Source organism: Xenopus laevis, chromosome 4L (genome assembly GCF_017654675.1).
Source record: "Xenopus laevis strain J_2021 chromosome 4L, Xenopus_laevis_v10.1, whole genome shotgun sequence".
Classification (NCBI taxonomy): Eukaryota; Metazoa; Chordata; class Amphibia; order Anura; family Pipidae; genus Xenopus; species Xenopus laevis.
The window spans coordinates 95,027,904-95,044,902 of NC_054377.1; the positions used below are offsets into that span (position 1 = coordinate 95,027,904).

At 38.1% G+C, this 16,999-nt stretch overlaps 1 protein-coding gene across 6 annotated transcripts in view; it reads right to left on the minus strand.

The window, feature by feature from the left end:
• LOC121393112 (histo-blood group ABO system transferase 2-like) overlaps nt 1-16,999 on the minus strand; it is a 65,580-nt gene that overhangs the window by 14,249 nt on the left and 34,332 nt on the right. For 4 of the 6 annotated variants that reach the window (XM_041590495.1, XM_041590496.1, XM_041590497.1 and 1 more), the window contains exon 2: nt 15,504-15,640. In XM_041590495.1, coding sequence (XP_041446429.1) covers nt 15,504-15,568 — 65 coding nt within the window. In that variant the 5' untranslated portion in view covers nt 15,569-15,640. Of the gene's footprint in view, nt 1-15,503; nt 15,810-16,742; nt 16,831-16,999 lie in introns of those variants that run through there. The other 2 variants (XM_041590494.1, XM_041590498.1) reach the window with 2 other exon arrangements.

Here is a 16,999-nt window from a genome sequence, read left to right on the forward strand (position 1 = left end):
GCATATTTTCTGCATTTATATGGCATAATTTTTCTGGCCTCTGTGCTTCAGTGGCTGCAACCAAAAAAATTTATATTTTCAGCATTTATATGGCATAATTTTTCTGTCAACTGTGCTTCAGTGGCTGCGACCAAAAAAATGCATATTTTCTGCATTTATATGGCATAATTTTTCTGGCCTCTGTGCTTCAGTGGCTGCAACCAAAAAAATGTATATTTTCAGCATTTATATGGCATAATTTTTCTGGCAACTGTGCTTCAGTGGCTGCGACCAAAAAAATGACTATTTTCAGCATTTATATGGCATATTTTTTCTGGCCTCTGTGCTTCAGTGGCTGTGGCCAAAAAAACTGGGCAAACAATGCCTACAAGGTCAACGACGTTGACCTTGTAGGCATTGTTTGCCCAGTTTTTTTGGCCACAGCCACTGAAGCACAGAGGCCAGAAAAAATATGCCATATAAATGCTGAAAATAGTCATTTTTTGCCATACGTTGACTCAACGTATATGGCAAAAAATGACTATTTTCAGCATTTATGTGGCATATTTTTTCTGGCAACTGTGCTTCAGTGGCTGCAACCAAAAAAACTGGGCAAACAATGTCTACAAGGTCAACGTATGGCGAAAAATTACTATTTTCAGCATTTATATGGCATATTTTTTCTGGCAACTGTGCTTCAGTGGCTGCGTCCAAAAAAACTGGGCAAACAATGTCTACAAGGTCAACGTATGGCGAAAAATGACTATTTTCAGCATTTATATGGCATATTTTTTCTGGCAACTGTGCTTCAGTGGCTGCGTCCAAAAAAACTGGGCAAACAATGCCTACAAGGTCAACGTATGGCAGTTGTTTAAAGAGAACAGTAGATTACTAGCCAGCAAAGCTACCTAAGCTAAAATGTCCCTCAAATCCCTGCAGACTTCTGTCCCTCCAATACAGAGCAGTATCAAGCAGATTACTAGCCAGCAAACTTACTATCATCTGTCCCTGAAATCACTAACAGCTCTCCCCCTACACTATCTCTTCCAAGCACACACAGGCAGATTTTTCAGATACATTTTTGCCCTTGATCCCCCTCTGGCATGCCACTGTCCAGGTCGTTGCACCCTTTAAACAACTTTAAAATCATTTTTCTGGCCAGAAATGTCTTTTCTAGATGTTAAAGTTCGCCTTCCCATTGAAGTCTATGGGGTTCGCGAACCGTTCGCGAACCGCTCGCATTTTTGCGCAAGTTCGCGAATATGTTCGCGAACTTTTTTTCCGACGTTCGCTACATCCCTAATAAGAAGCAGAGGCATGTCCTATACCTATCTATTATTGCTCACATTCCACACAAATACCCATCTAGTACACTACAGCCAGTTATCTATAGAGAAGAAACAAGGCAAACTGAACAATTTGCACTAAAAAAATGAAGTCCTACTTTCACTAATTCGCAGGTTGAAAATTACCCTTTATAGCCGCTATGAACATTTCAACATATGGCAAATGAAAACGGCTATAAGTATGTAAATGAATGGAACAGAACTTTGACTTGTGTATGTACCCACCCACTCTGCAGAGCAGGGATCTTCTGACTTTTGTCACTATGACACTAATTCTGTAATAAAAGGTACATATTTTCCCAGAAGCCAAAACCCATAGCAACCAATCACAAGGTAGTGTTTACTGGTCACCTGTTTAAAAGCAAACCTCTTATTAGTTGCTGTAGGTTGCTGATCCTGGGCAAACTTAGTACCTTTTAGTACATCTGGGGGTTAGCACTTAAAGGACAAGTTCAATGTAAAATTAAAACCTGGGTAAATAGACAGGCTGTGCAAAATAAAAAATGTTTCTAATATAGTTAGTCAAAAATGTAATGTATAAAGGCTGGAGTGACTGGATGTCTAACATAATAACCAGAACACTACTTCCTGCTTTGCGGCTCTCTAACTCTGAATAGTCTGTGACTTTAAGGGGGGCCACAAGGGAATAACTGTTCAGTGAGTTTGCAATTGATCAATTGAAAACCAAGAGAGCTGCGAAGCAGGAAGTAGTGTTCTGGCTATTATGTTAGATATCTAGTCACTCCAGCCTTCATACATTACATTTTTGGCTAACTAACTATATTAGAAACATTTTTTATTTTGCACAGCCTATTTACCCAGTTTTTATTTTTATACTGAACAATTCCTTTAATCCTTAATGTAAATGTACTTTGTATTTATTATAGGGATGCACTGAATCCACTATTTGGGATTCTGCCGAATCCTTCATGAAAGAGGCTGCTGAATACCAAACCGTATCTGAATCCTAATTTGTATATCCTTATTAGGGTCAGGATAGGAAAAAGTGGGAAAAAACGTTTTAACTTCCTTGTTACCCTGATATTGACTGGAGCAACAGTACTGCCAGGTCAGTTCATGGGAACAAGTTTATAAACGTGTTGCATGACAATTTTATGGCACAAGTTCTTGAGGAGCCAACCAGACAGTGGAGTAACTACCGGGGGAGCAGGGGGTGCAATTGGGACAGGGCCCGCACCCCTCAGGACTCCCTGGCAGCACACGCACGCCGTGAAACAACGCGTACAAAGGGGGTTGGGGGGCCCAGCTGCACATCCCACACCAGGGCCCGCCCCCTCTAGTTATGTTACTGCAACCAGAAAAAATGCTATTTTATATTTAGAGATCTAGAATGTATAGAGAATGTGCAAGTAATTGAACCCGTTGGGTAATAGTGACCATAATGTGATATCATTTAATGTCTGGTGCAAAAAACAAATGTACACTGGGGCAACAAAAACCATGAATTTCAGAAAAGCTTTTAAAGCTTTTTCTAAAATTTTATTGCCTTGAGGGCTGCCCTTCAGAGCATGGATTGGGGCATTATGTTTACAGCTAAAAACACAACAGAAATGGGTCTCAATTTATTCACTTAAGGAGTAAATGTAGAAGCAATAAAAATCACCCTATGTGGCTTAATATAGAAGTAAAGACGTTTATAGGAACAAAGAGAAAGGCTTTTAAAAACTGCAAAGTGTGTAGGGACAAAAGCTGCATTTAATTAATATATAAACACTATAGTAAATATTGTAAAACAGCAATCAAGAAGGCAAAGAAAGGAAATAAGGAGTTCATTGCGGCTGAGGCTAAAGTCTAACCCCAAAACATTTTTTAAGTATATTAATAGTAAAAAGATGTGGGTTGAAAAGTGTTGCTCCTTTAAATAATGGTACCAGTATGGTTGTAAAGATAGATAGGTAGAGGAGTCAGAGTTCCCAGGCTCACTTCATAGCTGCACTGGTGGCTCAGCTCAATCTAGTTAGTGGCTGACTAAGGATATGATTCATAAAGCTTTAATGAAAATTTATGTAAACAAAAAGCCAGGCCAGATAGCATACATCCCCGGGTTCTAAGAAAGCTTAGTTCAGTTTTAGACCAGCCCTTATTTCTGATTTTCTCAGATTCGCTTTTCATCTGGTATGGTGCCTATGGATTGGAAAAAAGCTGATGTCATTCTATTATTAAAAATGGATTGCGATCTCAGCCTGGCAATTATAGGCCAGTAAATATGAAGGCGTGTTAAGGGATCACTTTCAAAATGTTGTCCTAATGAATGGCATTATGAGCAGCAATTAGCATGGCTTTATGAAGGAAAGGTCATGACAAATTTGATTGATTTTTATGATGAGGTAAGTAAGATGCTGGACAGTGTGGGAGCAGTAGATGTCATCTACGTATTTGATCTATTTTGGATCTATTTGGATAGTGTTTGATACCGTGTCCCACAAATGACTGCTTTCTAAACTAAGGTCTGTTAGGCTTAATGAAGTCATTTGCACATGGATATGAAACTGGCTACCAGATCGGGTACAGAGGGTGGTTGTTAATGGTACATTCTCTACTTGGAGTAAGGTTCTTAGTGGGGTCCCTCAGGGCTCGGTATTGGGTCCACTTTTATTTAACTTGTTCATTAATGACTTAGGGGAGGGTGTTGTAAGTAATGAATCAGTGTTTGCAGATGACACAAAACAATCCAGCCCAATTAATTACATCCAGGATGTGGCATCCTTGCAACACGATCTTGAAAAACTGGCAATCTGGGCAGCTACTGCAAGTGGCAAATGAGATTCAATGTTGATAAATAACTATGAAGATTTTCATTCATCTAGGTCATGGTATATCTAGTATAGGTAAATTTTAAAACAACTGGACTTGCTGAGTAATCAATGAAGACGTTTCACTAATCATCCGAGCAGCTTCTTCAGTTCAACTGACTGGTGTGGGAAGTTCTCGGTTTTTATGCCGAGAACTTCCCACACCAGTTAGTTGAACTGAAGAAGCTGCTCGGATGAGTAGTGAAATATCTTCATTGATTACTCAGCAAGTCCAGTTGTTTTAAAAAAAAAAAAATTTAAAATTTACCTATACTAGATAATGTTGATAAATGTAAAGTCATGCACCTGGGATGTAAAAATATCCAAGCCACTTACAGTATACCCTTAATGGTACTGGACTAGGCAAATCCATAATGGAAGAGGACCTTGGAGTCCTTGTAGATAATAAACTTGGCTGTAGCAAGCAATGCCAGTCAGCAACATCAAGGGCATATAAGGTATTGAGCTTGATCATATAATAATCTATCTAATGCTTTATTTACCAGTAGGTCTTTCCAGCTGACACAAGTTCACCCATTCTAATTAGAAGAAAAGAGGATCCGCCTTAATATACAGAAGAAGTTTTTTTTTTATAGTGAGAGCTGTGAAGATGTGGAATTCTCTCCGTGAATGAGTCATACTGGCTGATAAATTAGATAACTTTAAAAAGGGGTTGGATGGCTTTTTAGCAAATGAGGGAATTCAGGGTTATGTAAGATAGCTCATAGTACAGGTTGATCCAGGGACTAGTCCGACTGCCATTTTGGAGTCAGGAAGGAATTTTTTGTTGCCTTCCTCTGGATCAACTAGCAGTTAGACAGGTTACAATAGAGGTAAAAGGTTGAACTTGATGGATGTGTGTCTTTTTTCAACCTAACTTACTATGTTACAAAGGTCACGATTTCCCTTCCTGGCCCTAATTTAAATATGCAAATTAGGATTTAGTTCAGCCAGGCACAAGGATCTGGCCAAATCCTGCTAAAAAAAAGCCAAATCCTGGATTCGGTGCATCCCTAATTTATTATTGTAATGATCCCCTATGTAATCTATTCATTTACTGTTCTGCTGTACAGTTGTGCTAAAGTAACAATAATTCTAACAAGATTTAAAAGAGGATAGAATTTCTGAAGTGCTCACAGTTAGTATACCAATGTGATTCTTTTGAACACTCACATAAATCTATTTTATTCTCTCTCCCTGCTCTGTTCCTTTAGGTTAAAGGAACAGTAACATCAAAAAATGAAAGTGTTTTAAAGCAATAAAAATATAATGCAGTGTTGTCTGCACTGGTAAAACTGCTGTGTTTGCTTCAGAAACACTACTATTGTTTATATAAATAAGCTGCTGTCAGCGTTGCATCTGCCAGTGCTAAAACTGCCCAAATGGTGCCCATATCTGTTATCAGTGTCTTCAATGGCATCCAATTGTCACTGCCCACGCAGGTTACATTTCGTTTTAAAATCACTGAAGTACGCATTTTTCAGGTTGAAATCCACCCCATGTGTAGTGAAAGGTGGATACCATTGAAGTCTCTGGAAACAAGCACAAACAGTATTGTCATTTTTCCAATGGCATCAGTTCTCTCTCTTTTTCTCTCTCCTCATTATTTTATGCCCACTCCCTTCACATTTCAGTTTTCTATTTGTCAACATTTTTCATTTTCACTTTTTAATTTTGCATAAGGCAAACTTGTTTTTAATTGCCAGTTGAATGTCTTTGGGATATTGACTATTGATAAAAATGAAGCCTTAGGGCAATGGCACATGGGAAGTTTAAATATTGTAGAACAGCGGCTCTTGTTTCCTTCTCAACAGCCAAACTGCAAATTACCAGTAAGGAAAACATACAAGGTGTGGCTACTTGCTGAAGTATGTTTCTCCAACAACAATTTGCATTTTAGCTGATGGGAAGGAAACAATGTTTTTGTAAAGATCTTTTCTCTGAGCATGTGATACACAGCACAAAATGAATATTACTTCCTAAGAAGAATATGGGTTATAGTCCAGGTACACAATGAGATTTGTCGCATTCAGAAAATCTATGCAGAAATCCGAAATTTAGTGAATGGCAAGGCATTTTTAGGATATTTGTCGACCACCATAGTACAGATTTTCCGCAGAAAACAAATCTCCTTGTCATTGCCTTAAAGGAAAACTATACCCCCAAATATAAAAAAATATATTGCATAAAACAGCTTTTATGTAAAACCATGCTTCGTGTGAATAAACCATTTTCATAATAATGTACTTTTTTAGTAGTATGATAGAAAATTGCCATTTTAAAAAATAAGGGCCGCCCCCTGGGATAGTAGGATTCACTGTGCACACAAACAAACCATACAAGTTAGGTCACACGAGCCAATTAACAGACAGAGTTTTGTCTTTTGCTTTCACATTTCTTCCTGTTACAGTTAGAGCTGTAGTATTTCTGGTCAGGTGATCTCTGAGGCAGTACACAGTCCATCACAAAATGGTGGTTCAAGGCAAGAGATGTAAAAGGGCAATATTAACTTAAATATATATTCCAGTTGGGTAAGATTCCTTAATATGTCACTTAATATGATGTAAACTATCCGTTGCTTAAATATTTATTTTGGGGGTAAAGTTTTCTTTTACTAAGGATATCAGCTGTCTGGCATAAATATGTAAAGATTGCAACAAATGGATATAGTTAAATAAGACCATAAAGTAGTAATGAGGTAAAAACGTAACTAAAAAGAAAAAGACTGGTCACCCTATAGCTAAATTAAAAACAGGTTCCAACAGGCTCAGAGAGTCAAGAATTTCTTTCCAACTACTCATCAGTGAGCACAGACAAGTTAAGTGGTTTCCGTTGTGCTTTGAAAGGATAGTAAATAGGAGAGGGATTGAAACGATAAGTCAAAATTAAAAAAAATGTTCCACTTGCAGTCAGATTTTTTACCATATGTTTATGTTTCCAGGAGGCAGACCTGAATCTCTGGGGCATGAAGGAAGATAAATAAGGTAGACAAAGAAAGAGGAAACAAGAGAAAGCAGAAGGGGAAGTAGGTATTCTGAACTGTATATTTTCTTACTCAATTATGCAGCAACTAGCTTTGTTTATTGGAGGAAGCACAAGAAACAAACAATGGTCAGTGGCACCTGCTTAGTACTGGAAAATCCCTGCGGACCCTAGTCTGGGTTTGCCCCCAATTTATGCAGCACAGAGCATTTATGCACTAGTACCTTTTCCAGGTTCTACTTGTTAAGATATGCATTAATGGGTTTGTTCTCATACAGATCCCATAGTAATCTGATGCTGATACAGTGGCCCCGCACTGCTTTCAGTGTTTTGCTTTTATGGCTGTGTTATGTGTGTTAAAGGCAAGAATACTGTCACTGTCAGTGAGTATATACCTTGTGGGAAAAAGAATTGTAAAGCGCATGTATTCTCAACTATGTGATAACCTTCGCTCATGGGTCTGGTTTAAAGGGCATGTTAGTGCTGGATTCCATTACTGGCGCTCCGCCACTTAGGCTAGAAAAATTTTAGTACCAAAGAAGTTGGACAGCACTGACTTGCATATATTCAAATGCCTTAGTTTTTCCTTACTATTGGTGTCACTATAGAGTGAGTAAGGTGAAAGTTTATTTCAAATCAGCCTATTCAATACCATGCCATAACTCAATAAAATGACGTACTTAGTTTCCAGAAATGACAAATACACAATATTCTTTACTGTAAGTGAAAAAAAATTACACATCAATTGGTGACCAAGCATTGGGCAGAGGATAAGCACAGCCCTACCACATTTGGGTGCATACCAATAAAACATGTACCCTCTAGAGCAAAAGAAGACGGCTTTGATTACACCTTGTTTAAGGCTTTCTGGATCCATTAGGCTCAAAAGTGTGGCACCAAGAGAGTTAAATATATCATTTGTTTGGATTTTTTTTTATTTCAGCTTTAGTTTTCCCTGATGAATTCTAGACAATAAAACAGGCAATACATATCTAGTTAGGTTACATAATAATATTAAAATTTTACATAATATTGCTAAAAATTGTTCAAGTAATCTTTGATTTTGCCTTATAGTAAAGCATATGAATCCAAAATTTTTCTATTGAGTGCTATCATCATATCTACCAGTAGGAGGGATGCGGGAGGATTTTTAGCAATACAGGGAGCGGTTATCTGGATACCTTCCAATTTCTCTGTTTATGGGCTGCTGGGGGGGGCGAAGGGTGGTACAGGCTGCATTGCACGTTACAGCATAAACAGTGACTGAAGTGTAATAATGATGCTTGATCCGAATGTTATTAACAGGGGAAAAAGCAAAAAAAAAAAAGGCAAATGAATTTATTTATATAATCATGTAGCATATTGTGGTTGTAGAAAGTATATCAGATACTAACTAAAAGCAACTGATTTTGATATCTTATATCTGATATATGAATTATATATTTAAAATATCATATGTAATATAGTGTAAGAATGAGAACAGTGGTGTAACAATAGAGGAAGGTTGCAGGGGGGGTTCCAGACCATTGGGTCAGCAAATTCATAGCCCCTCCCCACTACAGGTGTGAAGTGCTGCAGCATAGTAGTACTTCCCCAATCTGCCCTTAGGTCATTCTATCTAAAATTGGGAGCCACAAATAATTATTTTAAGTGTCCCTTTGCGCAGACCTAGTGTGTGTCTCCATCATTGGCAAAGATGGGATGGTGATGTGTCTGACTCACACTAACTTTATTCAAGACTGTCACATATTTTCTAAATTGGATACAGAGATTACCAAGTATAAACTGATGAAGTTGTTTTTAGCTGGGGGGACAAAGAATAAGACAATGTGGCACATATAGCAATTTTTTTTTGCCATGCCCACTTTTGATAGGCCACACCCATAGTAATGCAAAATTTATGCCATGTACACTTTATTCATACCGCCCAACATTTTGGAAATAAAAAGAGGGACACATTTTTTTTGACCACACCCATTTTGTGGCCACACCCCCTAATTACCATGTTCATTTTACAAAATTTAGCTGGTTATAAAAGTTTGAACATATTTCTATGGTTTTTTCAATTATAGTTTTGCTAATGAAGGTGAATTGTCCTTTAAGCTTTTCCCAAGGGACCTGTTATCTTATATTGTTACAATTACTTATTTGCTTATCTAGATACATTTGAATTGTTACAAATGTATCTTATCTTCTGTTGTGGCTGTTCTGGGCTCTCTGCCAAAAGCCAATTAAGTTAGAAACTTTGTTTCTTTTTCTGGCTGTTCAGTGCAGAGAAAAACGGGACTTTCCAGTAAATGTGGAACTGCAGGTTGAGCTATCAAAAGAGGGACTGTCCCTCTAAAAACGGGACAGTTGGGAGGTATGCTTTAATTAGGATGGAGCAAGATTGTAAAGACACATCCTTTAATATTGTAAACATGTACTTAAACAGTATACTTATAAACAGTAACAGGCAGAAAGGAATTCTGCCCCAATAACATTATATACTGTGAGAGGCAGTGGGTACCTGCACCAAAGCACATTGTATATAGTGAAATGCAGTGGGTACTGCTTAATTCCCCTCCCTTCCCATTCTATTTTTCCATCCCTTTGTCCCCATTGCCTCCTCAGGGAGGTGTTTTGAATTCCTCCCCTTCTAATCTTTTCTCCCTATATTTACCATCGTATCTAGTGATGGGCGAATTTGTCATGTTTTGCTCCTCCAAAAATTTGCGAAAAGAGCAAAAATTCATAAAATGCATTGAAGTCAATGAGCATTTTTTGTGCAACTTTTTCCAAGCCGCACAACTCTTATGGGGAAATGTAATAAAAGTCGGTAACAGAAAGAATATTCGAAATGCGAAAAGTTATGCCTTTGTGTGAACAAATTTGCCTTTGCGTGAATTTACTATAGCTTTTGTGAACCCGGAAACTGTTTAGCGACCACTTCCGACAGGGGAAGAAAGTAAATGTAATAAAACTTCTTACTCAAAAAGTTGTTATGTTTGCTCCAAAAGATTAGGCCCCTTCAAATCCAATGGGTAACCGAATCATGGAGCACCAGGCAGCATTAGGGTCATATTAAAAAGTCCAATTTTATTGATAATGCATCATAAAACCATATTAGGCAACAGTGTGAATCAGCCCCACGCTTGATGCGTTTCGTGGCCCTCACGCCACTTCCTCAGATTGTTTCTCATATTCAATGTAACTGAAGGTGTAGCAGTGGGACCTGGATTTTAACTATTGAGTGCTGTTCTTATATCTACCAGGGATCTGTAATCTTGTGTTAGGGAGCCTCTATCTGGTTGTCTTTCCATTGTTCTGTTGTTAGGCTGGGGGGAAGAGGGGTGATGTCACTCAAATTTGCAGTACAGCAGTAAAGAGTGACTGAAGTTTATCAGAGCACAAGTCACATAAACGGGGGCTACTGGGAAACTGACAATATAACTAGCCCCATGACAGATTTTAAATATAAAAAAAAATTAGTTTGTTCTTTTGAAAAATGGATTGCAGTGCACAAGTCTGCTGGAGCAGCACATTTTTCCATGACAGTATCCCTTTAAATAAGGATTCCCATCCCTCCAGTGTTTAAACACAGTGCCCAGGTGCCTGTCCGTATTTAAACAGTATGCATATCAACGAGTGACAGCACTCCGAGGAATGTAAAAACAAAAAAACAAAATTAGGTTTATTTAATCCAACATTTTGGTTCTATATTGAAACCTTTGTCAGGGAAAGAGACAATAACAGTGCACAGGGTGGCGCTTAAATGTACAGAATATGGTGCCAAAAGTTGTTGCTAGGGTCCCCTAGCAACCAGTGTAACCATGTAACCAGGGAAAGTAGCTAAAGCAAACACCAGTGTATTGGAAGAATAGATAAAACTATTACTGCTTCGTGCTCAAAGACCATCATACCTCAGGAAAGCATCCAGACCTCAGAAGCGGGCAGTCATTTTGTGAAGAACCGAAACTCACAGTATAGGTTGCGTGACTCGTCCTATGTCCCATAGCAGTGGACCAGAATTCACACCGGAAACGATCGCTACAGTGAGTAGACACAGTGGAGCATTGCCTAGCAACCCGCTTTTTAGTCCGTGTCAAATTCAAAGTTAATTTGAATCACAATGGATGAGAAGAGTCTGTACACGGTAATTGCACACGATCAAGGGATCTCAGCCTGCAAGAAAACTCTACTCACCTCACACTCCCAGACGGTCCTCACTGAATTTCTTCTTCATCTCTAACTAACACTGACCTGAATTTTCTTCAGATTTGAGAAATCCTATAACCTCCAGACCTTGGGAACAGCCATGGGAATTGCACTCCTATCCTACATCCTACAGCAACATTTTCATTCTTGAATTTGAATCTGTTCACATTTTGCCTCTATTGGGGAGAGAGATACTTACCTACTTCCACTATATTGATGACCTGTTCTTGATATGGACTTACCCTAAAGAGGCTCTGCTGTCCTTTCATCAACAGCTTAATGATCTGGATACCCCTATTAAATTCACTTTGAATTTTGACACCAACAATATTGACTTTCTTGACTTGAATATTTTCCTGGTGGATTCACACCTAGTGGGACATTCACTAAGATTCGTAGTTGCGCCAGGTGTAACTTCGCCGCACTTCGCCAGGCGTAGTTTCGCCAGCGCTCCGCAAATTCACTAAAATCCGAAGTTGCGCTCAGGGGTAGCGCAAGGTTGCGAAGTTGCGCTAGCGTTGATTCGCGAAGCGAAGTTACGCTAGCGATGGTTAATGTGCATATGGCGCCAAATTCAAATTTCAATGGAGGAATATGTAGCAGCACTACAAATGCCTGGGAAACCTTCAAAACATCAAATAAAATTTTTATTTTGCCCTACACATGTGCCCACTGTATAGTTAAGTTGCCATGAGTTAGGAAATGTAGGGGGGGAAGGAGGGGAGCCCCAAAAAAAAAATTTTCTTTTTCAGCCTATCACCCATGATATAGAAAAAACGCCAGCGTTTTTTGGGACTTAGAAAAAATGTTAACTTTTTTTAAAGAAATCCCTATCTAATCTATTGCGCTTCGCCTGGTCTGAGGTGGCGAAGGAAGTCTAACGTAAAAGGTAGCGTTCAGAACAATGCGCGCATTAGTGAATTTGCGTAGTTACGTTCGTTGCGCAAATTCGCCAGGCGTAAGGGTGCGAAGTTACACTAGCGAAGTTACGCCAGCGTCCGTTAGTGAATTTGCGAAGTAACGAAAATGCCCAACGCTAGCGAATTGACACTAGCTTTAGGCGCTTCGGCGCATAGTGAATTTGCCCCCCAGGAACCAGACTCTTCAGGAAACCTACTGATCGGAACTCAATCATGCATGCTTATAGTAACCATCCTCCTGCCACAGTTAGAGGGATCCCCTATTCACAATTTCACATAACAACAGCTCAAGGGAAACCGCCTTGCTGCAAACACAAGAAATGTTTAACAGATTTCTAGAAAGGGGATACTCGGAGGAATTGCTGAACAGACGACTCGAGAGGGCACTAAAGCACACACAATAAACATTATTGGCTAACAAACCAATCACAGACAGCTCTGCCACTCCACTGATTTTTACCACTACTTTTTCAGCTGCCGCTCAACAATTATCTACAAGTATTAAGAAAAATTGGCCAATGTTGAATATGGATGAATCTCTATCCCTGCACCAGACCTCAAAACCACTAATGGACTATAAAAGTGACCAGAGCCTGAGGGATCTATTAGTGTGCAGTGACGTTATGAGATTGAGATTGGAACATACAGATACTAACTGGCTAACTAAACAGAAAAAAATTTGTGTGTTACAAATGTCCAGACTGTGTCACATGTAGGTGCTTACTCACTGGCACAGATTTTCTACACCCACACACAGGAAAAAGATTTAAAATCATGCACAGACTAATCACCTGTAGTTTCGGTCACTGACAGTGAGCTTTCTCAAGGGAATACAGCACTCTTTAGTATTCCCTTGAGAAAGGTCACAGTCTATGACTGAAAGTTCTGGTTTGTAAATTAAATAGAATAAAAAATGAATTTGTTTGCACAAGCTGTCCTTAAGGCTGGTGGCAAACTGTAAGATTCAGGGGAGAATAGTCGCCCAGTGACAAATCTCATCTTCTTCGTGTGACTAATCTCCCCGCTGGCAACAATGTGAATTGCCAGCAGGACGGCATAAGTAGCGCTTCATTTTCCAAAGTCACCTGAATCTTACTGTGTGCCACCAGCCAACCTTAGTGTTGGTTCTGGGTTTTGGGATACCAGTCGTGCCAGCAGTAAGCATTCAGTGCAGGAGGGAGGCATATCCCCAGCAGCACCCTGCCCCCTTTATTCCTGAGCTGCCTTATCTCTCTCAGCATTACAGTCTGTTATGCCTTATCTCTGAGATTTTGTTGAGTAAATAAAGTTGTACTGTGTGTAATATATATATATATATATATATATATATATATATATATATATATATATATATATATATATATATATATATATATATATATATAAATAACAAACAAGGGAAAGTTGTGCTCACCACTATTTTTTAAAACCATTAGGCGGAGGTGCAATGAGGCTGTGACCAAAAAATACATATAGACAAATACAAGAGTCCTCTGCACTCAACCCACTATCAATATATTTAAGACAGCGACATTTTGTGCATACTGCTACTGAAAAATGCCTTACCCTTTAAACAAAACAGGGATTGTTTGTCCATATATTGCAATATATTTAAGCTGGCCAACTACGTCAAAGTCATCCCATATCTGGCCAGTCCTATGCTCAATTTTATCTGATTCATTAAGAAGAAGAAGGGAAAGTTGTGCTCACCACTAATTTTTAAAACCATTAGGCGGGGGTGCAATGAGGCTGTGACCACAAAATACATATAGTCAAATACAAGAATTCCCCTTTCCCTGTTATAGTTTTCCCCTTTCCCTGTTATAGTTTATACAGGAGCAGTGACCAGCTCCATGTTGTAGCTCCCACCCTTCCCAGCTATAGTCAGGTGATCCCACTGGTGTCTAATAAAAGGGCAGCCAAGTATGGAGGTTTACTTTGAAAGCAGCAAGTAAGTTGCAGGTAAAACCTAGTCCCTTTGTAAGATGTATAATGAAGCAATAGAATTCTTAATGAATCAGATAAAATTGAGCATAGGACTGGCGAGATATGGGATGACTTTGACGTAGTTGGCCAGCTTAAATATATTGCAATATATGGACAAACAATCCCTGTTTTGTTTAAAGGGTAAGGCATTTTTTAGTAGCGATATGCACAAAATGTCGCTGTCTTAAATATAATGATAATGGGTTGAGTGCAGAGGACTATATATATATATATATATATATATATATATATATATATATATATACACACACACACAAAACACAGAGAGCACACTAAGCAAGGTGAAAAAAAGCACACACCCAGAATCTCTCAAGGGACCGTTTATCAATAAACATTGAAAAACCAACTCGCTCAACCCCCAAAAGATGCTAAAAAGCTTGTAATTATTGTTGTTAAATAAAGTTACTAAGCAAAACAAAAAATAATTATGAAAAAAAACATGTGGATATCAGGTGCGAGACCTGATATTCACAAGGAAATTAAGAATTCCTCTTTAGTAGTAGCAAACTAAAAAAAAAACAAAACCAAAATAAAGCAGTCTGGTGGTGCATGTCTGATTACCACTTGGTTTCTCACTGTTTCTTTGTGGATACACAAGTTGTCAATGGTCACATTGTAGTGACCAAAATATTGAGAGTGTGCGTATGAATATTCATAAAGTTTTTAAATTATTTGCCAAAAACCCGTGATTGTAGAACTTTTTTTTGCTTATATTTATTTTTTATATAAAGACATATACAGTATAACATTTATGTAACGCAAATCTGCTGTGCTTATTTATGCAACGAACTATGGGAGCCCAGTTGCTACATTCAGGGCAGTGGCAGCAGTGTTAATAGGTAAACAAGTATATTTTAGCAGAAAGGGCAAAACAGACGCAATAGTGCTTTCCACAACTACGAACAAAGTGCAAAAAGCTGATCTGCTGTGTTACCTGCGAATTTTCTCCTTTTCAGACTGATTAACTACCACCATGGTTGCACAGCATATTTACATAAACTATAGTAGGATTTCTAAAGCAAACTCAACAGTTTTACCAGTGCAAGGAATCACTACATTATATTTGAATTACTTCAAAACACTTTAATCATTTTTGTTGTTTCTTTAAGCATGACACATCCAAGATTTGTTCACTGTTGATACCTTCCTACTGATTTTAATGTAAGGGAAGGCTTTAACATTCTGAACTGGCCTTTCTGGAAAAGTTAAAATAAATGATAATAATATTAAGATATTAAGAAGATATAGTTGGCACTTACAAGAACAGAAGCAGGAATATCATTGAGACGATCAGGAATCCCACTATCCACTGTTTGGCTGTCATGGTTTTTGTGGCAGTAGGTTTTAGTTCCAAGGTGCAGAGCAGAACTGGAGAAGCGTATCAAAGAACAGGATCCTGATTTGTGAAAAATGGAACAAAATGGACAAAGTCACATCTTGCTTGCCTTGATTTAGATGTAACACGGAGAAATGAAGAGTAGCTATAGGTGTGGTAGAGGACTGAATACATACCCAGCTGCTCCACCCCTCCTCCCTCCTACTCTGCTGGTGCCGCTCTCAGTGAGCAAAGAGCAGGCATTCATTTTATTTTTATAAGGTTTTAAACGTATTGATGGGGTGATTAAAGGTGGGATGGTGATGTGTGTGATTCACGGTAATTTTATTCAAAATTGTAACCGATTTTTCTAAACTGGATACAGAGATTACCAAGTATACACTGACGTGAAATAGATTGCCTGTGGATAACAGGACAAACTGAAGACTGTGTTCAAAGTGTGGTTCACCTTCAAGTTAACTTTTAGTGTGTTGATAGAATGGTCTATTCTAAGCAACTTTTCAATTGGTCTACTTTTCATTATTTCTTTTTTTTTTTTAATAGTTTTTGAATTTTTTGCCTTCTGCTGACTCTTGTCAGCTCTCAAATGGGGGTCACTAACCCCATCTAAAATAATAAATGCTCTGTAAGGCAACAAAGGTATTGTTATTGTTACCTTTTACCACTCATCTTTCTATTCAGGACTCTTATTCATATTCCAGTCTCTAATTCACATCAATGCATGGTTACTAGGGTAATTTAGACCATAGCAATCAGATTGCAGAAACTGTAAACTGGAGAGATGCTGAATAAAAAGCTAAATAATTCAAAAACGACAAATAATAACAAATGAATACCAATTGCAAATTGACTCAGAATATCTCTGCAGCATACTAAACCTTAACTCAAAGGTGAACAACCCCTTTAAAATGCACAAACACAAACAGGAGTAAAGTTAGACTAAGAATACTTAACAACAAGATCTGTGTATTTATTTATTTTTTATATATATAATATTTTATTTATTTATTGTTACTTGTCCTCCCTATTTATACTCTTCTCTTTTGTACACTGCTGTGTTTCCTTACATTGCTTTACAAATAAAGTTTTACATACATACAAATATTAAAATCAAGTCTGTTGTATTGTAACAGGATTGTCAAACTGTGTTTAAAGTACTCATGGTTTCCCATAAAATTGCTCCCTTGTCTCAGAATGCTCCTAATCAAATTCTCTCCATACCACTACAGTGACATCACAGAATTCCTAACCTTCTGCACCCTCATTGCCAGGGGCACAGTTCAGTAGTCTCACACTGTGTGCATGCTCCTTTTAAAGAGATACTGACATTAAAAAATAACCTTTTTTATTATCTATCATTGTCTTTGAAGGCTATGTATTATTTTGCCATAAAAGTATTTGCCTGATGCTTTTTCATTA